The sequence below is a fragment of the Macaca fascicularis genome, chromosome 11 (genome assembly GCF_037993035.2).
Source record: "Macaca fascicularis isolate 582-1 chromosome 11, T2T-MFA8v1.1".
NCBI lineage: Eukaryota > Metazoa > Chordata > Mammalia > Primates > Cercopithecidae > Macaca > Macaca fascicularis.
This window is the reverse complement of record NC_088385.1, coordinates 10925317-10952789: the sequence shown is the minus strand read 5'-3', so window position 1 is coordinate 10952789 and position 27473 is coordinate 10925317. Positions and strand designations below refer to the sequence as shown.

The 27473-nt window shown below is 37.7% G+C and overlaps 2 protein-coding genes across 21 annotated transcripts in view; one reads left to right on the top strand and one right to left on the bottom strand.

Annotated features, from left to right (window-relative positions):
* The first annotated feature begins 987 nt into the window (after positions 1-987).
* Positions 988-25786, top strand: CLEC12A (C-type lectin domain family 12 member A). Of its 20 annotated transcripts, none has more exons than XR_012419721.1 (9): positions 988-1047; positions 7263-7925; positions 12011-12121; positions 19380-19478; positions 19740-19928; positions 20414-20457; positions 20984-21135; positions 22425-22534; positions 25060-25786. XR_012419721.1 is itself a non-coding variant. In XM_065523703.1 (9 exons), the coding sequence occupies exons 4-9, from the start codon at positions 12031-12033 to the stop codon at positions 25214-25216; spliced, it is 798 nt and encodes a 265-aa protein (XP_065379775.1). In that variant the 5' UTR covers positions 988-1047; positions 6477-6541; positions 7263-7358; positions 12011-12030; the 3' UTR covers positions 25217-25786. The 20 variants fall into 20 exon arrangements, 14 of the variants coding, with proteins under 14 accessions (XP_065379775.1, XP_065379772.1, XP_065379776.1 ...); XR_012419722.1 differs by having other exon boundaries at positions 20984-21237; XM_065523703.1 differs by lacking the exon at positions 20414-20457 and adding an exon at positions 6477-6541 and having other exon boundaries at positions 7263-7358.
* Positions 19353-27473, bottom strand: part of LOC102145267 (C-type lectin domain family 1 member B) — a 21955-nt gene continuing 13834 nt past the window's right edge. The window contains exons 6-7 of the mRNA XM_065523709.1: positions 20677-20824; positions 19353-19491 (exon numbers count right to left, since the gene is read on the bottom strand). Coding sequence (XP_065379781.1) covers positions 20719-20824 — 106 coding nt within the window. The 3' untranslated portion in view covers positions 19353-19491; positions 20677-20718. The remainder of the gene's footprint in view (positions 19492-20676; positions 20825-27473) is intronic.

Below are 27473 nucleotides of genomic sequence, written 5' to 3'. Positions count from 1 at the left end.
GTATGTAGAAGAGTGGGGAGAGTGTACTTTAGGGTGGGTGGTGAGACTAAACCACTCTTCTCATTAAAAGAATGTATGCTGCCTATACAAATTTGTCTTCATTTTTTTAGCCAGTCCACTCCAATGGGCTTATGGATATGGTGGCCATATTTAGCAAATTAAGACACAAGATTTTCAGTTAAATTTGAATTTCAATCGACTACAAATAATTGCAGAGACAACAAATACAAACATTGATGAGCAATACTTTAAAAATAAGTCATTTTTTTTTTTTTTTTTTTTTTTTTGAGACGGAGTCTGGCTCTGTCACCCAGGCTGGAGTGCAGTGGCGCGATCTCCACTCACTGCAAGCTCCGCCTCCTGGGTTCACGCCATTCTCCTGCCTCAGCCTCCCGAGTAGCTGGGACTACAGGCCCCTGCCCCCGCGCCCGGCTAATTTTTTTGTATTTTTAGTTGAGACGGGGTTTCACCGTGTTAGCCAGGATGGTCTCCATCTCCTGACCGCGTGATCCGCCCGTCTCGGCCTCCCAAAGTGCTGGGATTACAGGTGTGAGCCACTGCGCCCGGCCTAAAAATAAGTCATTTTTATCTGAAATTCAAATTCTATTTTCCCACACATAGCTACATTATTTCCTGCATGTAAGTAGCTACATTCCTGCTCTGCTAGGTAAACCCCCAATTTCAGTCATTTGGGGAGATGAATCTGAGACTGATCTGCAGTTCTTCTCAGCTGCAGCACCTGAATAAAGTCATCTGCCCTGGAAATACTTGCCTCAGTGATGGGCATTCTGTGCAATGAGTAATGGGACCTAGACTGAACCTCTGGCATTTCAGTAACAGATTTTGTTTCCCTCATCAGGAAGACATTGCTCTGGGCTCGGCTATCACCAGCTGGGAGAATTTCTGCAACCCTAAGCAGCAGCCCAACTGTTTTAGGCAGGATGTGGGTTTAGTCTCTATATAGCATTACTGCTCCCAGTCCCAACCAATTCTTTCTGATTGTCTAGGAAGAACAGCCTCTGAAATTTGACATCTGCGTGTGGATAGGTGAGTGTCTCTTGTGGGTACCAACAGTGGGAATGGCTCCTCTCAATTTGAGAAATTCTGAAGGAATTTCCATTGGCAATTAAACAAGCCCAACTGACGGAGAGAGGGAACACCCTGACTGTTCCAGTTCAGACACTCTTGTTAGGAATTGTTAGGAATTGTTAGGCTTGTTAGGAATTCTGCATGTGTCTGGATAAGGGAGTGTCATTTGTGGGTCCAGACAGCAGGATCTGCTCTTCTCAATTTGAGAAATTCTGAAGGAATCTCCATTTGCAGATTGAACAAGCCCAGCAAACAGGGAGAAAGCAACTCAACTGTTTCAGTTTGGACTCTCTTGGGACTTGCTTATTGTTTGTGTGTTGATGTAGCTGTGGGAGATGAGGGTTTGGTCCGAGTGCAGACCACTTGGGTGTATTCTTCAGGGTTGGTCTGTATATGGCTGTGGGCGTCTGGAGTGAGGGAATATTATACCCATATCACACTGATCATGCCCAATCTCATCTGACCTCAGACAGTCTTTGAATTGTAGCGCTGCCTTATATTTGGATTTATTTTGCTGTTGAATGCAAATATGGGATGGAAGTCCATGTCTCCAGGCTTCCATGCTGCTGCTCTAAGGAGAGGCAGGTCTGATTAGTACATGGTGCTGGTTGGCTTCTTTGGAGTCTGGAGAGGTCTGACCTGTAAAAATCAAACTGTCAGCTGGGCGTAGGAAACTGAGGTGGGCAGATACTTGAACCCAGGAGTTCTAGACCAGCCTGGGCAACATGGTGAAACTCTATCTCTACCAAAAAATACAAAGATTAGTTGGGTGTAATGGTGCATACCTGTAGTCCCAGCTACTCAGGAGGCTGAGGTTGGAGGATTAACTGAGCCTGGGAGGTTGAGGCTGCAACGAGCCTTGATCACACCACTGTACTTCTAGCCTGGGTGATAGAGACCCTGTCTCAAAAAATAATAATAATCAAACTATCATGGAAACTGCTTTACTCAAAATTTTGTTTCACGACCTTTATTGGATTACCTATCAGAACAAATAAAGTTTAACCATGTGAACATGTTCATAAACCAGTGAGTTAATATTGCTATCTCACGGCTGGAATTTAAAGGTAAAGCTATTGGATCTTTGTGCATATGTAGGTATATGTGTCTAGATATTACGTGTTGTTTTCAGAGGGTATCAAGTTGGCTTATAAATTAAAAAGTGTTCAGAAGTTAAGTAAATGAGTCTAAGCATTTTTCAAGTTTACATGACTTAAGTAAATCTTTAATGAACAAGATAGCTTTTAGATCATTTGTAAAATAAAACTAGAAATGTCTTTGGAATTGTCAGCATACCTTTTTGTTTGGGTTTTACATTTGTCTCTGCTAGATATTTAAAGGTGTCAGGGTTTGGCAAAAAGGTTATAAGACTATAAACCCAGTCAAGAACAAGATTATCTTTGTGTGATTTTTTGATAAATAAGACTAATTTAACATTGTTGGTTTAATAAAAATAGCTGAAACTTTTGCATTATTAGTGCAAGTATCCATGTATTTAAGTTTATGGGTTTTGTTTTTGTTTTTTTTTTCTTATTTTATTTGACCGTGACAGCAGTTAAGGCGAGAGGGAAAAAATAAAATAAAATACAGGAACTAACAAAATTGATGGAGATAGGTTCATTTCAGGCTCCTTCATGGGGAGACAAGCTGAAAGCAACAAAACACAACAAAGTTGCACTTTGGAGATATAGATCTGAGAAGTATTCAATAAGTAACAGATTATAGAATCAAAATCGAAACCTCTTGTCCAATCAATATTTTAAGAAAATCTTGTTCTAACACAGGGGACTAATCTATATCTCTCTACCCTGGTTACTGGTTCCTTTCTATCTTGTTTCATAAACAACCTAAGTCCATAATTTGAATTAACCTTTAGATAACTTCTGAGTTAAACAAAATTATTTCTTTAATCAATAAGAACACGTCTTCTTTGGCACATTATGTACGTGGAATCATACAATTTGCTAGAATTCTTATTCTTAGTAATCTTAAATTTTAATGGAAACCTAGGAAGCAAGAAATTCTGAGCTGTCTATCAGATATTAACATTTTATAGACGAGGAACATGAATGTTCTCAGGCCCAGAAATCTCAAGTTATTTTGGGACCTCAAGAAAAGAGGAATTCACCCAATTCATACACGTATCTGCAAGCACAGATAAATTCTTGGTTGTGCTCAAGAGGCTTTTAAAAATCAAATCTGAGATTCCTTATGAAAAGTTCTAGCAAAGCCAATTAAAAGCAGCCTATATGAACAATAATTCTTGCTGCAGTTTATGCAAATAATGAGGCAAACTATAATAAGATTTAAACTGATTTTGTAAATAAATTGGTCCTACTATGATTTGCCTTTTATGGAAATGGGGAAGTGGAGAAAGAAACATTATGTTTTGGAAGAAAACTGTAGTATCCCTGTTATTAGATTAATCTTTGGCCTATGGCAACCTGGTCACCCATGGTATGGAGATACATCTGTGCTGTGCTGCATTCAGTTATTAAAAGTATAAGTTACCAGTGGAATTTAGATATGGATTCAACACCTAAGAAGTTGGTTCACTGGATGCATAAGGAAATAAAAACTAATTTTTTAAAAAAGCAAAATTTTCAATCCCTTGGTTTTTGTTATCAATGTAAACCAAAATGTATCTAAGGCAGGTCTCAATTTCAAAGTTTATTTTGCCAAGCGTAAGGATATGTGCCTGGAACACAGGTCTGTGCCTTTCTCCAAAGATTATTTTGAGGGCTTCAATATTTAAAGGGGAAAGGGAAGATATTGAGGAAAGAGGAAGAAATTTTACAAAGGTGTGGGTAGGCCCGGGCTCGGTGGCTCCTGCCTGTAATCCCAGCACTTTTGGAGGCCGAGGTGGGTGGATCACCTGAGGTTAGGAGTTCGAGACCACCCTGACCAACATGGACAAACCCCATCTCTACTAAAAATACAAAAATTAACTGGGTGTGGTGGTGCATGCCTGTAATCCCAGATACTCGGGAGGCTGAGGCAGGAGAATCACTTGAACTGGGGAGACAGAGATTGCAGTGAGCTGAGATCCCACTGCACTCCAGCCCAGGTGACAGAGTGAGACTTTGTCTCAAAAAAAAAAAAGAAAAAAAAAAAAAGATGTGGGTAGTAGATAAGAGAAAATGGTTGTATTCTTTTGAGACTTTGATCAGCCTGTCACTGCATACACAATTACATGTGAGAGTGGGGTAAAGAAATAGTCACTTATGCCTCAGTCTAGTTCAGTGAATCTGCATTTTTATACAAACAAACGGGCAGAGGAAGCAATCAGGCATGCATTTGTTTCAGATGAGCAGAGGAATGACTTCAAGTTCTGTCCTCTGTCCCATGCCTGTGAAGACAAGCTATCAATTTACATTGCCAGGGTGAAATTCAATGGAATAAAATGGGAGTCAGGTGTGCCTGACACAGTTCCGAGCTTGACTTCTCTCTTAGGCTTAGTGATTTGGGGGTCCCAAGATTTATTTTCCTTTCACATCTATAACAGATAAAATTAAAGTAGGAGAATATTGTGTCAGGCCTTGAGGCTAAACCAAGCCTAGATGTGGGTCTGTCTGAACTCAGACCACTAGCCTCAAGGCTGCTCACTAAGGAGAAAATCAGGCCAGGAAACCAGAAAGTACCTCTGAGACCTGTAGTTTCCTGGAAGGTAGTCAGTGTGGGGAAGGAGTGAAATTTAAGTCACTTCTGAAACTAGAGGGTATAATGTGAAGGAATTGTTCCATTCTGTAAATCAGTATCATTAGCTTCCTGAGGAATCTTTACTAAAATAAATTGTGAGAGTTTAATGTAGGCGCAACGTCTTTGGTTTTAAATGCTGCAGAGTGGAAGAGCCAGTTGACATAGAACCCACAGCTCACAACGGAAGAATTGCAGATGGGTATATGTAATACAGACACATAGGAGGCTATTCCCCCCAAAAAACAGCCTACTTTATGGACTGGATAAAACACTGTGAGACCTATTTACTCAGAAGAATTGTCCCACTCCACCTATAAATGCCAAGTGGAGCACTCCAGATGAAGCAACAGATAAGCTTCAAATATAAGCCATGGGGGACTGGCTTTATATTGATGTGGCAGGCCGGGTCTCACTCATGCGGGCCTCCATAACAACTGTTTCAGGACTGACTGAGTAGTTAAGTTAAAAGTTAAAAGCTAAAAGAGCCCGTGCCCTCATCCAAAAGGTGGATTGTAACAAAAGCCCACCAAGAGTTTTGCCTAGGACTTTCCCGGGACCATGACAAGATAATGAAGGGATTCTTAACAGGACCAGTTTAGGATTAAACAAGGTTTACTAGGGGTCTGAAGAAACATCCCAGGCCTCCACAAACAAGTTTATTGGAGGTCTCAAGGAACTTCCCAAACCTCCATGATCTAGCAGGAGACAAGATAGGGTAATCACCCCAGCACCTGGACCCATTTAGATGAAGTAAATTTACTGAGCCTCCAGAGGAAGGTCTTCAGAACTCAGATCTCAGTTATAGATTAAAATAAGTGAAACACTCATGTTTTTAGATGAATGCATGTACACACAGACATATAATTTATAATTTAGACATATAATTTAGGCAGGTGGATCATCTGAAGTCAGGAGTTTGAGACCAGCCTGGCCAACGTGATGAAACCCCATCTCTACTAAAAATACAAAAAATTAGCCGGGCGTGGTGGTGGGTGCCTGTAACCCCAGCTACTCTGGAGGCTGAGGCAGGAGAATCTCTTGAACCAGGGAGGCAGAGGCTGCAGTGAACAGAGATTGTGCCACAGAACTCCAGCCTGGGCGAGAAGAATGAAACTGTGTCTCAAAAAAAAAAAAAAAAAAGAAAAAGAAGAAAGAAACATTAATCTTACTTTTTGGTTTTTGGCTCTTTCATTGCTTAGAGTTTTAATGGTTAATGAGTCCCTGGCACCTCGATTCTTATCTGGCCTAGAATGTTTAATTGACTATAAGTCTTTTTTAACTCTAAGTCCCTCGGCTACAGGGGTTCCACTGAGGAACAGGATGGACATGGGACAGGTAGTCACACCATCCTGGAAATGATATGGAACAAAATAAAGTTTGGCAATCAATGCTCCCTCTGGCATATTCCAAGGGAACCTCAGTTTCCAAGAGATAAATCTTACCTGGGAAAAGGTCTTGCCCTTTGCCCTGCTGAGGGTGCTGGCAGCTCCCAGAAATGGCTTAGCTCTTAGCCCCTTTCAAAATGTTGACTTGGAGACCATTTTCCTGGACTCTCTGAGGCTTGAGGATTTTTTCCTCCCCTGAAACAGAAGCTAGGTCATACATGAAACAATCAGGGAATATATTAACTAGTCTCTCCAACAGGCTTCATTTCTGTATGAACGTGCCTCTTCTCTGTTTGAAACCAGGGAATCAAATCATACCGAAGACCTGGAAATCACACTAGACTGAAGACTAGCTGCAACCACAATAGGTCGGTCTTTTTGAGGTGCTGCTGACCACCCACTTGTCTACCAAGTTAGCCAGTGTTAAACCATGAATTCAACATACTCAGTAAAACCAGTCACTCTGGGATCTCTCTAGGGGAAACAGTCATGCTCTTGTGAACCTACACATGGCTTTAAGTTAATAATTCAAAGCCCAACCAAAGATCCTAGATAAGAAACTGTAAAAGGAACAGGCACTTTTCAGGTTGTTATTATTCTCTGTAAAACCACAGCTTTTCACATGTAAGATATAATGAATCAGGAACACTTTTTGGTAGAGTTAGGATTGTTCTCTTGGATTCCCCATGGGATCCACTCCAAATTCTCTGGTATTTTAAAATTGGTTTATCTATATTATTTATCATCCTAGTTCAATGTGGCCTCAAATGTGGTTCTAAAACTAAAATAAACGTACCCCGATCATAGGGCTCCAACAAGCCAGATGCTGACCCGGTACTCATGAGTACTTCTGATTATAGTGCCACATTTCCATTCCTTATCATTATTGCACCTCACCCCTCCTCAGCATGAAGCAGCCGGAAGGATCCGCGACCAGATTCTCCATGATTGAGGAAGTGATAAATAGAAAAGAGAGACTGAAACCGGCCCTGTTGTCTCATAGAACTCATAGAACTCCTAGAGCTAATATTTACAGGTGGGTTTTTTGTTTTTGTTTTTGTTTTGTTTTTTTTTTTTTTTTTGTAACAGAAATGGACCCTGTCTGGTAGTCCCAGCTACTCCGGAGGCAGAGGCAGGAGAATGGCGTGAACCCGGGAGGCGGAGCTTGCAGTGAGCCGAGATCATGTCAGTGCACTCCAGCCTGGCCGAGAGAGCGAGACTCCGTCTCAAAAACAAAAAAACAAAAAAACAAAAAACAAAAACAAAAACAAACAAAACTTATTTGCTTTCCTGAGTTTCTTGCTCAGGAAATCGACTTTCAGGCAAGGAACTGAAACTCATCAGAGCACCATACCCAGAAAATGAGACTATAGATCCTTCAGTCAGCATGATTTTTTCCTTACCTCTGCCTGATTTCGATTTTCCCCGTCCACGTAGTGTCAAACTTTGTAAAATATTTGAAGAGATTTATTCTGAGCCAAATATGAGAGACTATGCCTGTGACACAGCCCTCAGGAGGCCCTGCGAACATGCGCCCAAGGTGGTTCAGTTACACACTGGTTTCGAACATTTGAGGGAGACATGAGACTTCAATCAACTATAAACATTTACTGATTGGCAATTGGTTGAGTTTATCTAAAGACCTGGAATCAATAGAAAGGAAATGTCTGGGTTGTGATAAGAGCTTGTAGAAGTCAAGGTTTTATCATGCAAACGAAGTCTCCAGATAGCAGACTTGAGAGAGAATAGACTGTAAGTATTGATACCTGAGAGCTATAATGAAGCATGTTCGACACCCACTTCCTGTCATGGCCTGAACCCGCCTCTCAGGTTAAATTTTCAAAGAGCCCTAGTTGAAGAGGAAGTCCATTCAGATGGCTGGGAGGCCTTAGAATTTCATTTTTGGTTTACCTCCCCAACACAGCTACATTTCTGCCTGCACATAGCTACATTCCTTCTTCACTGAATAACCTCCCAATTTTAGTTTGTTGGAGAACAAACCCAGAATAAAGCCAATTCTAGTCATAGCACTGCAGCTTGTATCAGATGAAAGAAACCTACAAAAAGATAATCATAAAATTTGGATAAAACATAAAACAACTGAGAAGGCAAAATTTGAGGGGCTCCAATTAATCAAGGTTTACTGCTTATATTCTATGTGACTGCCAGAAAAAAAGAAACAAAACTTTTTGGTAGGAAGATCATTTAAAATCTCTGTTTTTAGTACATAAAGCCTATCATTTAATTAAAAATTATGGGACAACCTAAAAAGAAAAAGAACTAAATATCAAAACACTAATTGACAAGTCAAATGATAAAAACTGAGCTATATATGGTTCAGATAATGATATCAGTAGATCTACTATTCACCATTCTAATCCCTTTGTAGTGCCCTAGAATGCTGACTCTTATATATAATATCCCTGGACACTATTGTCCTGAAGCTCTAGATATGTTTGTGCTAATAGGAAGAATAAGCAAAGATTTAAAGGTGGGAGAATCCTTCCCTACAGCACTAGGAAATGGATATGGAGTTGTTCTCACTGAGTGTACCTCCGGGGAGGCAGCCTTCATCAGCTGTACTTTCTGCTGCTTCAGTTAATTGCTACCAGCGTTGTTCTCTCAGGCCTAATGGTAGTAATGGCTTCTCGCAGTAGCTAGCCCTGGGGTATTTCACTATCCCTCACTGGTTTCCTTTGGTCTTATCTACATCTTGTAAGTTGTCTTGTTATTTTATCTTCTTAAATTTTCCTTTTAATGTATAACCTGTTTTTTGGTTTTTGGATCCCAAGTGTGTGTTTCCTTTTTGTACCTGAGTATATCACTGTCACTGCGGTCTCTCACCTTTTAAATGATGTGACTCTGAAGGTGTGTGTCTCCAAACTTTTTATCCCTGTGCACTTTTCTTCACCTATCTTCATTTCTTTCTCTTTTTGCCATTATAACAACTCACAAAAAATATATAATTTAGGTAATGGATAATGTATCACTTATGTTTAATATTGGAAGACATTTGTAATTATATTTGCAGATTGTCTCTTAGTATTCAACTGGAATGAAAATTGATATAGGCTGATTTCGTATCTCGTCTATTGCAAATAATGCTGCAATAAACGTGGGAGTGCAGGTATCTGTAGTATATATGCACAATGGAATATTATTCGACCATAAAAAAGAAATAAATTCCTGTCATTTGCAGAAACATGAGTGGAACTGAAGGTCGTTATGTTAACTGAAATAAGCCATGCACAGAAAGACAAATATCACATGTTCCCACTCATATGTGAGAGCTAAAAGAATGAATCTCATGGAGGCAGAGAGTAGAATTGTGGTTACCAGATGCTTGGAAAGGGGTGGTGGGGGATAAAGATAAGTTGGTTGGGTACAAAAATAAAATTAGACAGAAAGAACAAATTCTAGTATTTGATAGTACAGTGGGAAAACTATACTTAACAATAATTTATTGTGTATTTCAAAATAGCTAAAAGAGAAGAATTGTAGTATTCCCAACAGAAGGAAAACGTAAGTGTTTGAGGGAATTAATATTTTTATTACCCTGATTTGGTCATCACACATTGTATACAGGTTTCAAAATATCACATGTACCTCTAAAATATGTACAACTATTGTATATCAATAACAGAATTAAAAAAAAACTGATATAGGCTGTGAAGGGCAAACCATTAAATCATCTCAGATCTCAGCTTATTCATGTGCATATGAATGTTTTAGCTGGCTCTAAACCAAGGATTTTGTATGAAGTAATAGTTATTCAAATATTTTCAACAAAATAGAGTACCTTGCAAACAGGACTTTGAGATTTTTCATTTGTTTCCTCTTACAATTCATCATATACTCTTCATCTTCTAGTGTTGATTGATGAAACCATCTTCCATATGAAACAACACAGCAATATAACACAGAACAAGACTCTGCCTGTGTGGTGGCCGGTTTCCATCCTTTCACAAACAAAGAGATATTTATAAACAAATATTTATATACAAATATTTGATCCACCTAGGAAAAGCAGAGGGCTAGTCTTTCCCACCAGGGGAGGCATTAGAGCCTGTGCACGTATTTGAACAAGGTAACCGGAGACTTTGGTCCAGTCTCAACTCTACCACTCACCAATTATGTGATGTTGGATACAAACTTAACCACTTCGCAACTCACTTCCCCCTCTGTAAAATAAGGGTGATAGTAATACCTGGTTTAGAGAGTTGTAAAGATAAAATCAACATTAATAAAGTACTTAAGATGAAGTAATCATGTTTTGAATATATTTTCCTTTAAATTTGGCTGCCAATATTTTCATGGTAATATTTTCAACTGTATTTCAATAGCTTTTTCTTTAAGCATCAGGAGAAAATCTACTATTGTTTTAATTAAATCGACATTGAATTTTTTGATACATTTAGGAGAATTTAGTTTCTTTTTATACAGTATTGATGCTTCTAATCCCACAGCATGTTTTTCTATTTTTTTTCTTTTCTTCAATAGTTTTAAAATTGTTTCGTTCATATTGGTTGTGCAAATATCTAGTTAATTTCTATCTGTAATATTGTCCTATTTATTTTTAGTAGCTCTTATAAAGGGAGCCTTTTATTTTTCCTGTCTATCCTGACATAATAAAGCAATTAGTTTTTAATTGATTTTTTAAAATCTTTGTGCATTCTCTTTTATATGTATGATAATCAGGCCTAACCATTTTATGGTTTATATGTGGCAATGTCAAGAAGAATTTTACAGTAAGATTTACTAATGAATATTAGAAAACATACTCAAAAACAGTCCTCTCCACCCCTCATTTCCGCTTGCATATTTGATCAAGACATGAGATCAAAAATACTAAGACTATTGAGTCTAACTAATAAGACACAAATGTGGACTTTGGAGACTCATTTCCTTCCCACTTTTGGTAGCTTAGCTGAGGAGGCGATCAAATGGATTGAGTCAGTCTGTAGAGAGAGAGCAAGGCTGATTATAGTTTTCCTGGCCTGCAAAGCTGTTCCCAGAGCCCTAAGTATACAGACCTTGGTCATCAGTATACATACTCCCTGGTGTGGTTTCTGGGCCTCAGATCCCTTAATATGTAGGTTGGCGCTAAAGTAATTTTGTAAACATTTAAAGGCAAAAACCACAATTACTTTTGCTTTTAATGGCAAAAACCACAATTACTTTTGCACCAACCTGTATCTTGTTATTTAGAGAAACTAGGCATTCCCTACCTCTCTTGGGCAAACCTATAGCTATGTAACATGGCAATGGAATGACACTAACTGCCTCATTCTCCCTGGGAGTGCTCTCTGCATGTTCAGTCTCCCAGTGAAGAGAACCCTTCTATCAGGACCTTCATCATGATACAAAAGGAATATCTATGCCAGGCCACAGCTGCAGATCAGTGAGTGTCTGAGAACTGTATCTTTTCTGTTATTTTTCTGCTTGAAAGTTTTTCACCAATAAATCCTGCACTATGTCTGCACCATATGGTGCTAGTTATTTGTGTTCTCTTGCATGACACTAGTAATATTATCCAAACACAATTTCAAAAACTACTTTCTGCAGTTGGTAAATATACAGAAATTGAGAAAAAGGAAGAAATATGAGGAAGAAAGATATTGCCTGTTGCAACAGTTCAGTGTTCTTAACTGAAGCCACAGATGAGACATCGCTCATTTGCAGACATATGGGTGATTGGTACAGTCAGTTTATGAACAGAAGTTTAAACTTGTAAGCTTAAGCTTCCGTTTATAAACAGAAGTTTAAAATTATAGGTCCTGTTTAATATTCAGTTCTGTTAACTCATTCTCACCTTTTTGTGTTTTTACTTTGTCAAGATTTCTTTACATATTCATCAATGTCTGAAGAAGTTACTTATGCAGATCTTAAATTCCAGAACTCCAGTGAGACAGAAAAAATCCAAGAAATTGCCAAATTTGGGGAAAAAGGTAAGATTTTGAGTTATGGATGTGTCGTAAGTTTGTGTAATAGAAGTGGTTACAGCCTTGCATCTTCAGTATTAGTAATATAGTTATTATTCAATTTAAATTTTCAATTAAGCCTCTTATGTTTAAGCAAAGGAACCAAAAGTATATAAACAAAATGATTAGGAAAAAAGGGTTCTGTAAAAAACACTTATCTGTGCATTGAAGACTCAATCTTTTACATTTTTGAAATTTTTTATTATCACACTCAATATAATTGGGACAGAATTTTTCAAATGATTGGGTTGTGTGAAGATTTTATTTCTTTATGAGATGAAGCCATGGAAAAAGGAACATGTTCAGGAAAGTCATGATTTCACATCTGTGTGTGTGTGTGTTTTTAATAAGAAAATTCTTTGGGTATGCATGCAGAAAAGAAGGAGAGACAGACACAGAGTCAGAGCAATCTTTAAAGGATTTCATTTGACTATCTGCCAAACCAGGCATATATCACCCTAAAATTTCTCCTACTTCTTTTGGAGATTTTTTAATAACTTACTAAAAAATAAAATATGTTAAGTTAAATGAAATGAATAATTAAGGAATAAAGGAAGTAAAGAAATATCAGAAGATATAACATATTCATAATATTCAAAACCACATAATATCAGGAAGCTTTGTATTTTTCAATTCAAATTAAAATCATGAAATAAGTGGACCATCTGTGTTGACTTTCACTTAAACAAAACTACTCTTCATCTTACTCAGAATCCTCTAGTTTTCCTATTATGTATGGTTCTTACCTTCTGGCTCCCAGCCTTTTGGAGTGAAATCTGCCCTAGTGAATCCATAGTTTAAACCAGTGTATTTGAGTTAAAAATAACTTAAACAGTGATAATGGAGAACACAAAGAAGGGTGATAGAAACAGAGAAATAAGGAGAGAAGAGTGCCAAAATTCTCATATATTATTTAACTTTTTGTCCCCTCCCCTATCCCCACACAGAATATAACATCTTTAATATTCTAGCATTGCTATAAACAGAAATTTCACTGTTACATCTTGAATCTATTTATCATGAGCATTGTAAATCTTGAGAAAGGACAGCAGATTAATTCTGTGGGCTTCTTTTTTAATACTGAAATTTTCTTAGAAAGAAGAAGGGTCTACGAATTTTACAACGTTTTCTGTCTTTATTTCCCTGTTTGTATTTCTTCTTTTATATGCCGAAAGAGAATGGGCATATCATAAGCTTAATATTACCAACAATTGCCCTTTACTTGTCCCCTCATGCCCTTTCCCACCTCTTTTCCTGCCAATCCACCTTAAGTTCCCACCACAAGAATTCTTTGAATTCATGCAAATATTGAATCCATGTCTTCTTCATGTTCTTAATCTCATCTAATTTTCTCATTATCCAGCTTAGAATCCACATTATGTAATACAACATTGTATTATGTAATGTCTACTCTTAGTCTCTTACATTTCTCCTTTTCAATGTATGTTAATTTTTCCTTAAAAACTTCAATTCTGGTTAGGGGCAGTGACTTATACCCATAGTCCTAGCACTGTGAGAGGCCAAGATGGGAGGATTATTTGAGGCCAGGAGTTTGAGACCAGCCTGGGGAAAGGAGAGAGATGCCATGTCTATAAAAAAAAATTTTTTTTTTAATTAACTGGGCACCCATTGTCTCAGCTGCTTGGAAGGCTGAGGAAAGAGGATTACTCGAACTCAGAAACTGGAGGCTGTGCAGAGTAAGCTATGATCAGGTGACTGTACTTCAGTCTAGGTGACACAGCAAGATCCTGCCTCAGACAAATCAAAACAAAACAAAACGAAAAACCCAAAAACCAACAAATAAAAACAACTCCAGTTCTGGTTAAACCCAAATATCTACCCAGTCTGCCCCAGAGTTGAATATTGCTGGTGAAAAATGCACAAATTTTCAACTCCAGTTACTCTTACCTTTCCTCTGGTGAGAAAAAAGCATCAACCTACACTTTTTATTTTTGTTATTTAAATTTCTATCCTACAATGTCTTTACTGATACTCTGCCTTCCTTCCAGACAGTATTTATGATAGGTATGCACTTATGAAAGGACAGCTCCCCATTTTGCTCTGAATTTCAGTCCATGTGTCCTTTTCAAAGACAGACTTCTGTAATTTTTTTCCTTTCTCTCCTGTGTCATTATTCTCTCTTCCTTCTCTGCTTTTCCTTTTTAGTGCACTAACATACTCTACTACTCACCAACATATTCATATCATAACAAAACACAATCCTTGCTTGACCACTTAAGCCTTTCCATTATTATGTAACTTATTTGTTTCCTTTCACAGCTCAACTTTTGAAAGCATTTTCTTTGGCCACTGACTCTCAGTTCTTCACTTCTCATTCTGTTCTCAACCAACTCTATTAGGCTTCTGCCCCCTTGGTGTCCTGGAGACTGAGCTTTAGGTCACTGATGTCCTGCCTGTTTCATCCCAGTAATCACATGTCTCTTCCATTACTTCACTTCCCTGCAGCATTCAAAAAGTTGAACAGTCCTCTAAAGGCTTTCTTTGCACATCCTTCCTGACACATCCTTATGGCTTCTCCTGTCACCATGCCTGCCTCTCCTCAGTCTTTGTTGACTCTTTCTTCTAGATGAAACTCTACAAGATGGAATACTCTGGAGCTGTGTCCTGTGTCCCCTTTTATTGCATCACTCAATACACTCATCTAATCTACCTTGTTCAGTTGTTTGACTTTAAATAGAGGGACTCCCAGATATCTCTGTATGACCTTTCCCTGGATCTCAAGACTAGAAAATACAAGTGCCTCTTTCACATTTCCATAAGGAGTTCTAATCTCATTTTAAACTTAAAATGTCAAAAATAGTAATACTTATTTTTCTTCTAAAATGGTCTCTCTCTCCAGACAGCCTCACCTCTGTGCCAGTTCTGTTCTAATTGCATTACAAATATTAAACCATTTAGTGTCTGATATTTTGCAGTCTTTCTCTCTCCCTTTCTTTAACAATGCTGAAGCTTAGACACATAGATGTTAAAAGATGTTAAATAACTTTCTCATGGTTTCACAAGCAATAAGCAGCAGAACCAGAATTCAAATCAAAACATGCTGATATGGTTTGACTGTGTCCCCACCAAAATCTCATCTTGAATTGCAGCTCCCATAAGTCCCACATGTTGTAGGAGGGACATGGTGGGAGGTAATTGAATCATGGGGGAGGGTCTTTCCCATGAGGTTCTTGTGATAGTGAATAAGTCTCATGAGATCTGATGGTTTTATAAAGAGGAGTTTCCCTGCACAAGTTCTCTCTTCTCTTGTCTGCTGCCATGTGAGATGTGCTTTTCACCTTCCACCATGAGTTTGAGGCCTCTCCAGCCACATGGAACCATGAGTCCATTAAACCTCTTTTTACTTATAAATTACCCAGTTGTGGGTATGTCTTTATCAGCAGTGTGAAAATGAACGAATGCAGTAAATTGTTACCAGTAGAGTAGGGCACTGCTGTAAAGATACCCAAACATGTGAAAGAGACTTTGGGACTGGGTAACTAGCAGAGGTTGGAATACTTTGGAGGGTTCAGAAGAAGACAGAAAAATGTGGGACAGTTTGGCACTTCCTAGAGACTTCTTGAATGGCTTTGACAAAAATGGCGATAAGGCTGAGGTGGTCTCAGATGAAGATGAGGAATTTGTTGGGAACTGGAGCAAAGGTGACTCTTGTTATGTTTTAGCAAAGTGACTGGTAGCAGTTTGCTCCTGCCCTAGAAATTTGTGGAACTTTGCACTTGAGAGAGATGATTTAGCATATCTGGCAGAAGAAATTTCTAAGCAGTGAAGCATTAAAGATTTGATTTGGGTGCTGTTAAAAGCATTCACTTTTATAAGGGAAGCAGAGCATAAAAGTTCAGAAAATTTGTGGCTTGACAATGATAAAGAAAAGAAAATCCCATTTTTTTGAGGAGAAATTCAAACCAGCTGAAGAAATTTCTAAAGTAATGAGGAGCCAAATGATAATCGCCAAGGCAATGGGGAAAATGACTCCAGGGCATATCAGAGGTCTTCACAGCAGCCCCTCCCATCACATGCCCAGAGGCCTAGGAGGAATAAATGGTTTTATGGACTGAGCCCAGGGTCCCTCTGCTGTGTGCAGTCTAGGACCTTGGTGCCCTGCATCCCAGCTGCTCCAGCCATGACTAAAAGAGGCTAAGGTACAGCTCAGGCCATGGCTTCAGAGGGTGCAAGCCCCAAACCTTGGTAGCTTCCATGTGGTGTTGAACCTTTGAGGTGCACAGAAGTCAAGAATTGGGTTTTGGCAACCTCCGTCTAGATTTCAGAGGATGTATGGAAACACTTGGATGTCCAGGCAGAAGTTTGCAACAGGCATGGGGTGCTCATGGATAACCTCTGCTAGGACAGTGCAGAAGGGAAATGTGAGGTCAGAAGCCCCACACAGAGTCCCCAGTGGGGTACTGTCCAGTGGAGCAGTGAGAAGTCAAACACCATCCTTCAGCCCTCAGAATGGTAGATCCACTGACAGCATGCACTGTCCACCTGGAAAAGCTGCAGACACTCAATATCAGCCCATGAAAGCAGCCAGGGGGGAGACTGTAAAGCCATAGGAGCAGAGCTGCCCAAAGACATGGAAGCCTATCTCTTGCATCAGCATGACCTGGATGTGAGACATGGATCCAAAGGAGATAATTTTGGAGCTTCAAGATTTGATGCCCCTGCTGGATTTTGGACTTGCATGGGGCCTATAGCCCCTTTGTTTCAGCTAATTTCTCCCATTTGGAATGACTGTATTTATCCAATGCCTGTACCCTCATTGTATACAGGAAGTAACTAACTTGCTTTTGAATTTACTGGCTCATAGGTGGAAGGGACTTGCCTTTTTTAAGATAGACTGTGGACTTTTGAGTTAATGCTGAAATGAGTTAAGACTTTTGGGGACTGTTGGGAAGGCATGACTGGTTTCAAAATGTGAGGACATGAGATTTGGGAGAGGTCAGGGGTGCAATGATGTGGTTTGGCTGTGTCTCCACCCAAATCTCATCTTGAATTATAGCTCCCACAATTTCCATGTGTTGTTAGAGGGACCTGGTGGGAGGTAATTGAATCATGTGGTGGGGGTCTTTCCCATGCTGTTCTTGTAATCGTGAATAAGTGTCATGAGATCTGATGGTTTTATAAAGTGGTGTTTCCCTGCACAAGTTCTCTCTTCTCTTGTTGGCCACCATGTGAGACGTGCCTTTCACTTTCCACCATGATTGTAAGCCCCCACCAGCCATGTGCAACTGTGAGTTCATTAAACCTCTTTTTCCTTATAAATTGCCCAGTCTTGGGTATGTCTTATTAGCAATGTGAAAATGGACTAATACACATGCTAACCCTAAAGATGGCATTTTGCTTTTTATCACTATGAGATACTGCCTACAAATGTGCATATCTACCAACTTTCTCTAAAGAAAAATTTCATAAATTTGTGCCATAGATTTTAGCTTAAAAATGTATACTTAATTTATCCATGGGTCATCAAATTCCCTAGTGCTAGCTAATCAAACTACTGTTCTCTTTCCATGTCATATTGTAACAGATTTCTTACTGATAAAACAACTCCTTTATTTTGCCATCCTAGATTAAATTCTTCCAGTGCTTTCCCCAAAAATCTAACTTACTCTGGCTAGAAAAGGCTGTAAATAATGTTTCCTCCTTGTTATTTTAAAAACAAAACAAAAGAAAACAAATAAAACCTTCTTTAATGTAATTTTTCACATTGGCCACCCTTCTTCTGCCCCTCTGAATATATTCTGTTTTTCAAATAGAAATCTTTTCCTTAAATTGTTGTCTTTGAACTTCATGTAATTGCTACCTGTAATATTCTTCCTACTGATTTTGCATGCTGGTTCCTTATGTTCATATGATTTGAACTGCCTGCTCTTTATAACAGCTTAATTTCAAATCTCTGCACAACATAGCCAAATTTGAGATCTTTTCTCCCTTTCTTTCCCTTTCTTCCTGTCTCACTTATATATCTATTTATCTATTACCTCCTACAATTAAAATTTATTTCTATGAAAACAGCAACGTGTACATCTTGCTCACTTCGATATTGTTAGCACCCAGGATAATGCCTAATAAATGCAAGGCACTCAAAAGATAACTTTGAATAATTAAACTTTTTAATAATTGAATAAGTTCATTGAATAAACTTTTGAATAATTGAATACATATATAAATAAGAAAATAATTTTAAGAAAGAGTGCTTGAATTTATAATTCTAATCTTAGATAAAAATCTTGAACATGTAGTCCTTTCAGTAGTAACTATTTTCTAAAGTCTATGGAAGTTAAGTTTTACTTTTTATTAGTGATTATCTCTGAATTTCACAATATTATTGCACCATCAACTGTGAGATGTAAGACATAGCTCAGAAGTATAGTAAGATTATTATAGTATCCCAGCATTGTATTTTCTTGAAATACCTGGCTAGTCTTTACCTAATGTGTAATACCTTTATACATAATGATTATTTAAATAACATAGTCACAATAATAATTCACTCATATTATAAAGTTTATAATTTCTGTTTTTTTAAATAGAGAAATGATCTAAGATTCACTATTCCCTAAAAAGGAAGTATTCAATAAAAATTTCTTGCAAAAAGTATGAAAAAATTTTTGAAAAATTACAATAAAAATGGTGTAGATCTGGACTGACTAAGATCAAAAGTTAATGGGAGGATTAACAAAGACATTACAAAGAGACAGCCTATTTTGTTTGTTCTGCGGCTAAATTCTCATAATTACCTGGCGGGGAGGATACATAAACAACTGAAAGTGTTTTTCTTGACATGCCACAATTGTCTACTCAAGCAAAGACTACTCCTGTTGGCTTCTCTGTTAATTTCCAGCTACTGACTTTTCCCAAATTTGTATAAACAAAATACACCATATCTAGGTTGACTGGTTTTCTCCATTCTCTATTACAAATTCTGTTTTTGCTTATCTGATTTTTTAAATCAGTCTACCAGTTAACAGCTTCTCCTGCTAGAATCAATTTACATACAAAACAATGAAGTGATTTTGATTTATTCTTGACATATTCTTCAAAAATATTTTTTGAATATTCTTGAATGGCTAGTAAATCCACTTCTTTCCAATAGGCATATTAGGAAATAAAGATAAAATGAATGAATGAATGAATGAATGAGCAAATAATTCAAATGAAAGTGTATACCATTTTTAGGCCTCTCTGTTAATTTTGCTTTCCACAGCACCTCCAGCTCCCTCTTGTGTATGGCGTCCAGCAGCGTTGTTTCTGACTGTTCTGTGCCTTCTGATGCTCATTGGATTGGGAGTCTTGGGAAGCATGTGTATGTACTGCCCCTGTTTTGGTCAAAAGAGAAAGTATCTAGAATTTCAAATATTTAACAACTAAAGTTTATTCCTTAAGTGGAAGATTTATAATAATGATAGGTGATAGGCCCACAAGGGGGACTTACAATGTGGAACTCAGTCTCTTTCCCTCACTCCTGTAGAGTAATTGCTTTCCCTACCCCTTTGATCTTTATACTACTTCTGCAAATGATAAAGGATGATGGTTCTATTGAGAATTCATTTTTTTTAATGTGGAGTTCACATTACTTTGAAGACAGCAATGAAAAAAATGAACAAACTACAAAATATCAATGAAGAGCTTCAAAGAAATGTGTCTCTACAACTGATGAGTAACATGAACAGCTCCAACAAGATCAGGAACCTCTCCACCACACTGCAAACAATAGCCACCAGATTATGTCGTGAGCTATACAGCAAAGAACAAGGTAATCTTGGAGTTATTTATTGGACAATAAACTAAACCACTGAGTCTCTTAAGAATCATTTTATAATTAGCTAGCAGCCTTTCCCTAGGGAGTCATAATTTGGGGGAAAGAATTACGTGTGGTTGATGGAGAATTCATTGATATTTCCACACAGTTAGAAGAAAAACAGAAAAAGTCATAATAGCAATAGGCCCCCAAATTATCAGGAGATAATGGTTACATAATAAAATGTTAGACAGGACAGTTTCTCTAATCTGTCAGTTACTATAATTATTCTGGGCACTGAGGTTAATAGAAGATAGGGAGGAAGTGACAGCTCTTTACAGGTGACTTCATTCTTAAATTTCAGTCAGTGATTGATAACAAATTCCATAGGAAAAAATAAATAGAGACTTCACCTTTGGGATCAGGGGGAGTTGGTCTTCTAGTGTCTCCGTAAGTTTCTATAGTCATGATTGCTAAAACATATTCCTTTTGCTCCCAAGAAACCTCAAAATTTCAACAGTTCAGAGAACAAAAATTAAAGAAGGTAAGATTTGTATAGATAGGTGGGGTTAATTCTTACTATGCAGAATGTTTCCTGTAACTAGTTTTTATTGTCATTAAAGAATATAAAAAATAGCAAAGAGGAATTGTTACAGGAAGATACACTTGAATCCAAGTGCTTAATTTGAAATTTTTTTGTTCAAGTTATGGGTCTGACACATTATGGTAGTATATAAGGAACCAGAATACAGGATTCACTTACTTCCCTTTTGGTGTAAAAAGAAGACACAGCATGTAATCCCAGCTACTTGGGTGGCTGAGGCAGGAGAGTTGCTTGAATCCAGGAGGTGGAGGCTGCTGTGAGCTGAGATCGCGCCACTACACTCCATCTTGGGCAACAGAGCAAGACTCTGTCAAAAAAATAAATAAATAAATAAAAAGAAAGAGAGAAAGAAAAAGAAAGAAGAATAAACAGCAAATGTGGTCAATGTCACACAGAGAAGAAAGGAAATAATAAGAATTATTATGACTATCAACAAAACCTAAATAAAACTATGTTCTTCTTCCAGAGCACAAATGTAAGCCTTGTCCAAGGAGATGGATTTGGCATAAGGACAGCTGTTATTTCCTAAGTGATGATGTCCGAACATGGCAGGAGAGTAGAATGGCCTGTGCTGCTCAGAATGCCAGCCTGTTGAAGATAAACAATAAAAATGCATTGGTAAAGCCCAGGTGTTTCTGCCATCATGGGATAGAAAGGGATGTGGCATGTTGGAGAAGACCTCAATCAACCCACTCATGATTCTGGTTTATTTTAGTTGGGGTATGAAGTGACTGAAACTTTGTACACTTATCTCAAGATTATCATAGGCAAGGTAAAACATATAGAAGGTTAGGACCTTAGCATAAGAGGATTACTAGACAACAGGTAGATGAGTATTACAGGGCACCCAGAATCTAAAAGTCTGTAAGCATTTCCAAATTAGAATCTAAAATCAAATCTCAGAACATAATTTATAAACATTTATCTAAAAACAGAGGATATGGAGATTATTCCTCAGGGTTAGTAATTCCGTAAGAACTACATAGGAGCATATGTTTTGTTTCTACCATTTTGTAATTTTTAATTCACTAAGAGAAATAGGCAAGTTATAGTAGGTTAGCATAAAATATGTACAAACAGGAAGAACTGAAGTAAGATGGCACAGGCAAGTGTCAAACAGATATATTGCACTGAGTTCTTGAATCCCAGGAAAAATGTATTTTCTAGCAGCTTTATTGATTTTTTCGTTTTCTTAGTTTTCCATGTCTAAATAATGTTTCCATGTTATACTTACTACATAGCATTTTTGGACTCTCAAATAGTAATCATATATTTTTAAGCAAAATTACATTTTCTAAAAGTCTCTGCTTCCCCACAATAAGAAACTTTCATCATCCTTTCTAGAAGAGAGAGAAATCAACCCATAATCTCTTCCTCATCAGATCATTCTCAAGGACCCATTCACAGTTACTTACTCTAGACAAATTTTCTAAAGGCTGGAATAAGAAAAAAACCTGTTATTTGGCTACAAAATTTTGGACTGGTTCTGAATTCTGTTCTGTAACCACTCACATCTGAGTCTGTGGCATTTTCTTCCTACTCCTTCTGTTTCTGTTAACTCTTGTTTATAGTCATTGCCCACTTCCTTTGGCCCTGGACACAATATTTACTGCTCAAAATTTTGAACTCTGAACTTGTCATTGTGGACTTTTCATTGACTGTAAATTAAGGTTATACATGGATTAGTAGGGCCTCTCTTCTTGTGAGACCAGCTGTGATATTGTTAAAAATGTTGAAATTTTGTAATAAGGAGTACTTTCTTTCAATTTCTTATAATGACATTTAATAGTAGTAGTGCAATGTCAAGTATGTTACTTTAAAGCAGCAATTTGTAAGAAATTACATTCTAATGTAAAATACAAAAGTAGGAGACTGTTTCTTAAACAGACCATCTGTATTTCCTGTAGGAATTTATAAAATCCCAGAGTACGTCATATCCCTATTGGCTGGGACTATCTCCTGAAAAAGATTACAGTTACGGTACGAGCGTGGATGATATAATCAACTCCTCTGCCTGGTAAGTGTCTATTCTTGTTAAAATTTTATAGTTGGGTTTGAGTAGAGGTATTTTCCTTAGGAGAACTGTAGATTCAAATTAAAACCAGCTTCAATTGAAATGAAATTGCATCCTCAAAGCACCCTTTTCTATCATGCTTCTTTGATGTATTTTCTAATACAGAAAGTTACCATAAATGTCTTCTATAATTTTGACAGGTAACTAACAAAATTACAGCAGCCAAATTATGGAGACCTCTGTAAATAATTTTATCTAAGAAAAATTATGGAAGCCCAGAAAAGTCACTGGACTAACAAATACTTAATATTGTGCTAAGTTTTAGGGTTCAAAGATGAATGAAATATTGATTCATCACTAAAGTTACTTAACCATCAATTATATGTGCAGACTGATTGAACGATGCTAGAGATAAAGAGAATATAGTGTGATAAATGCTTCAGTAAGAATACACAGACTAACAAAATATAAATTTTAGCAATGATACTTTTGTTATAAATGACACTTGAAATGGGCATTTAAAAAAGTTTATGGATTTGGGGGTACAGTTGCAGTTTTGTTATATAAATATATTGTGTAATGATGAAGTCGTGTTTTCAGTGTAACTATTACCTGGATAGTGTACACTGTACCCAATAGATAATTTCTCATTCTTTATTTTTGTGACACGATCCTACTTTTTGGAGTCTCCAATGTCTATTATTCCACTTTTTATGTGTATGTGTACATATTATTTAGCTCCCACTTAAGTAAGAACATGCAATATTTAAGTTTATGTTCCTGAGTTATTTCACTTAAGAGAATGATCTCCAGCTCTATCCATTTTGCTGCAAAGTCATGATTTCCTTCTTTTTTATACTTAAGTAGTATTTCATGGTGTATATACTCTAAAAGAAAACACGGTTTCACGTTTTCTTATCCAATAATCCGTTGATGGACACTTAGGTCAATTCCATGGCTTTGCTATTGTAAATAGTTCTACAACAAACATTTGAGTGTAGGTGTCTTTTTTAAATACAATAATTCCTTTTCCTTTGGTTAGATACCCAATAGTGGAATTGCTGGATCAAATGGTAATTCCGTTTTTAGCTCTTTGAAAAATTGCCATAGAGTTTACACTAATTTCCATTCTGATGGTTGGCCCTACCTCTGGTGGTTGACAATGATAGGATACAATGGGAGATAAGCTATCTACAAATGAAGTGGAGAAGGATATATATTTTAAAGGCCTAATTTGTAGTGAAGGACTAGAGACAAAGGTAATGTTGTGTCAGGAGAGAGTACAGATGGAATCTTGTTTTGAAAATGTAGAATATGTATGTGTTTGTAATTATTGCAAATGGAATGGTAATCTATAATGGAATGGAAAACATTGTAGATATTTTCAATTATCAGAAAGAAAACTGAAAAAAGTACATAATAATTGTATGTGTGATATATATGTGTGTGTGTATATATATATATGTATACATACCTTATTTTCATTTTTTAACTCTGTGTTGTTTTGGGGTTTGTTTCTGAGAGGGGGCCATAATAAATGACATCTGTACTATGTCACCACAAATAAATCTCATTCTTAAAAATTTAATTGATGAACTTATTTACTGGTTGATGTCATTTTTTTTACCCAAATATTGATGCTAAATTATTCTAAAAGATTTTTTTTTTAAATTTATAAATTTGTTTTTAATGCATAGTCCCTGATCACTAATCTAGTATTTATGGGCTGGTCATTAGAACTTCAGAGTAAAGGCCAGGCGCGGTGTCTCACGCCTGTAATCCCAGCACTTTGGGAGGCCGAGGCAGGCGGATCAGGAGGTCAGGAGATCGAGAACATCCTGGCTAACATGGTGAAACCCCATCTCCACTAAAAATACAAAAAATTAGCCGGGCATGGTGGCAGGCGCCTGTAGTCCCAGCTACTCAGGAGGCTGAGGCAGGAGAATGGCATGAACTCAGGAGGCGGAGCTTGCAGTGAGCCAAGATCTCGCCACTGCACTCCAGCCTAGGCAACACAGCAAGACTCTTGTCTCAAAAAAAAAAAAAAAAAAAAAAAGAACTTGAGAGTAAAATCTTTTGAAAATATCACTTAGAGATGATGTTGAACTTAAGGTGTCATACCTCAGGTGAATTCCTGACTTTGATGATTATAAAAAGCACTTGAGGGAGACAGGGTCCAAGACTTACTACTGGGCCAGCTAGACTAGAGAATCTTACAGAATGGTATTATTCCAAATTATATTATACATGAAGGGGCTGGGGTGCTAAGTCTGTAAGCAAAGGACAGCAAATATCAGATGTTAGAAAGTGGAAAAAACAGGGAGAAATGAAGCAGTATTTGACATTGCATATGTGTCAACATAAACAATTAACTTGGACATTCTTGATACTCTGAACATTAATTAGATTTAGTTTAAACAATGCAGAGTCTAGGGCAATAATATCATGTTGGAAGTGTAATTTTTTTTTCTGTGAATATGTTTCAAATATCTGACTTGCCAAGTGTAATTCTTTACTTTCTCTTTCAGGGTTACACGAAACGCATCTGACTTAAATAACATGTTTTGTGGATATATAAATAGAATATATGTTCATTATGATTACTGCATTTATAGAAAAAAAATGATATGTGAGAAGATGGCCAATCCAGTGCAGCTTGGTTTTATACATTTTAGGGAGGCATGAGTCATCAATCAAATACGTTTAAGGAGAGTGGGGGGTTGGGGTTCCAGGCTATAGGTAAATTTAAATATTTTCTGGTTGACCACAATTGGTTGAGTTTGTCTAAGGACCTGGGATTTTATCATGCAGATGAAGCATCCAGGTAGCAAGCTTCAGAGAGAACAGATTGTGAATGTTAATGCTGGAGAGGTAGAATGAAGCATGTCCCTCCTCCCACTTCCCATCATCGCCTGAACCCTGGAGAAGAGGAAGTCCATTCAGATGGTTGCGGGGGGCCTTCGAATTTTATTTTTCATTTACATTCTTCCCCTTCTGGCCAAGATTTGCCAGAGGCAACATCCAAGACCAGCAGATTTTAATTTTGTCCCATAGCATTGCCAGGGTGGCATGGCTCGCCATCTCCGGTCCATCCTATACTCTGTGGGACTCCCTATAGCTGAAGGCCTTATGAGTCAAAGGACTTTTAGCCAATTGATTGTTCTAGGCCAGATAAGAATGGATGTGGACATGCATTTATTACCTCTTAAAATTATTATTTTAAGTAAAAGCCAATAAACAAAAATGAAAAGGCAAGTTATGAGACTGACTTATTTTTAACTTCTGTGTGTTGAGCTACTGTAAGCTTGGCTTTTGTTAAAGACATACAGCAATCAGCTATGCAAGCATAAGCATTGCTCTGAAAAAATATATATAGAGACATGTTTATCTTCATAACTCTTAACTGGGAGTATTACACCCAAGAGGCTTTGTTACAAGGTATTTTTTATCCTGTTAGTAAATATATTCCTGTAATTCTATAATAAGCAAAAAAAATTTCATGGTTGGGGTAGATGCAAAAGTGACACATACTCATTTAGAAAGCAACTCAACTTGTTTTATCAGCTGTTTAGGCATTTTTGTACCCCTCCTTGATTTGGAGGGTTTGAGCTTGACCTAATTTTGTTCTTTAAAACCAGCCTTTACAGGCCGGGCGCGGTGGCTCAAGCCTGTAATCCCAGCACTTTGGGAGGCCGAGACGGGCGGATCACGAGGTCAGGAGATCGAGACCATCCTGGCTAATATGGTGAAACCCCGTCTCTACTAAAAAATACAAAAAAAAAACTAGCCGGGCGAGGTGGTGGGCGCCTGTAGTCCCAGCTACTCGGGAGGCTGAGGCAGGAGAATGGCGTAAACCCGGGAGGCGGAGCTTGCAGTGAGCTGAGATCCGGCCACTGCACTCCAGCCTGGGCGACAAAGCGAGACTCCGTCTCAAAAAAATAAATAAATAAAAAAATAAAACCAGCCTTTACAATATTATGCCCCCTCCTCTTCTGTGACAGTAACTGGGCCTAGAGGGAAGCGTGCTTGTAGAGTTTTTGCAGCAGAGCATTTGCAGTGAAATACAGATCCTGGCTCAATGGGATGCCAAAATGAGGGAGAGCCACGTAAAAATACGGGATTTGTATTTTTAATCCCATTTCTATTAAAAATACAAAAATTTGCCAGGCATGGTGGCACACTCCTACAGTCCCGGCTACTCGGCAGGCTGAGGCAGGAGAATCGCTTGAACCCAAGAGGCAAAGGTGCCAGTGAAGTGAGATCGCACCACTGCACTCCAGCCTGGGTGACAGAGCAAGACTCCATCTCCAAAAGAGAATTAATTAATTAATTAAAAATGCAGCAAGAATGGATTGGTCATATAGGCTTCTTTAAGTTGACCTTGACTAAACTTTACCTAAAAATATGCTATTTTAGTTAAAGTCTTAGCAAAATAACCAGTGTCTCAAATTCTTTTGTTTTAAAAGATGCTTTTTGAATTTATGAAAATAACCATACTGTCATAAAATCACAATCCAAATTTTAGAACTCAAAGAGAAATATAAATTTGCTTACAAAAACATACTTCACTCAAATAATTCAAAAGAAAAAGATTTTATTGACCTTGCTTTAACCAGAGCAGGAGCTTTCAAACAATGTTTGTATATTAGGGAAATGCTATTTACAAGCCAACAGCTCATGAAAGCTGTCTATCAGGCATGGTAGAATCTAGGAAAGAGGCTCCCTACTTATCAGTACTTTCTCCTAATATCCCCAGGTAGCAAGATTCTATGTAAATCATTTTTATTTTTTTATGGAACTCTTTTGAGCACCATCATTTTTATTAGCATAGGGATAGCTTCAGTTAAAATTCCATAGCAAGGCAGTAAATGCCTCTCAGGTGGAAATTCTCAGTTCAGTATTGTCATTGGGAAGTATTTACAGTTTTTTGCCATCAGCCCCA

Excerpts from the sequence above, each read along its gene's own strand:
- CLEC12A (XM_005570097.4), top strand. The coding sequence starts at position 12,031 with ATGTCTGAAGAAGTTACTTATGCAGATCTTAAATTCCAGAACTCCAGT. Across the intron at positions 19,929-20,983 it reads GCTATACAGCAAAGAACAAG|AGCACAAATGTAAGCCTTGT; the intron begins GTAATCTTGGAG and ends TTCTTCTTCCAG. Across the intron at positions 21,136-22,424 it reads TAAACAATAAAAATGCATTG|GAATTTATAAAATCCCAGAG; the intron begins GTAAAGCCCAGG and ends TATTTCCTGTAG.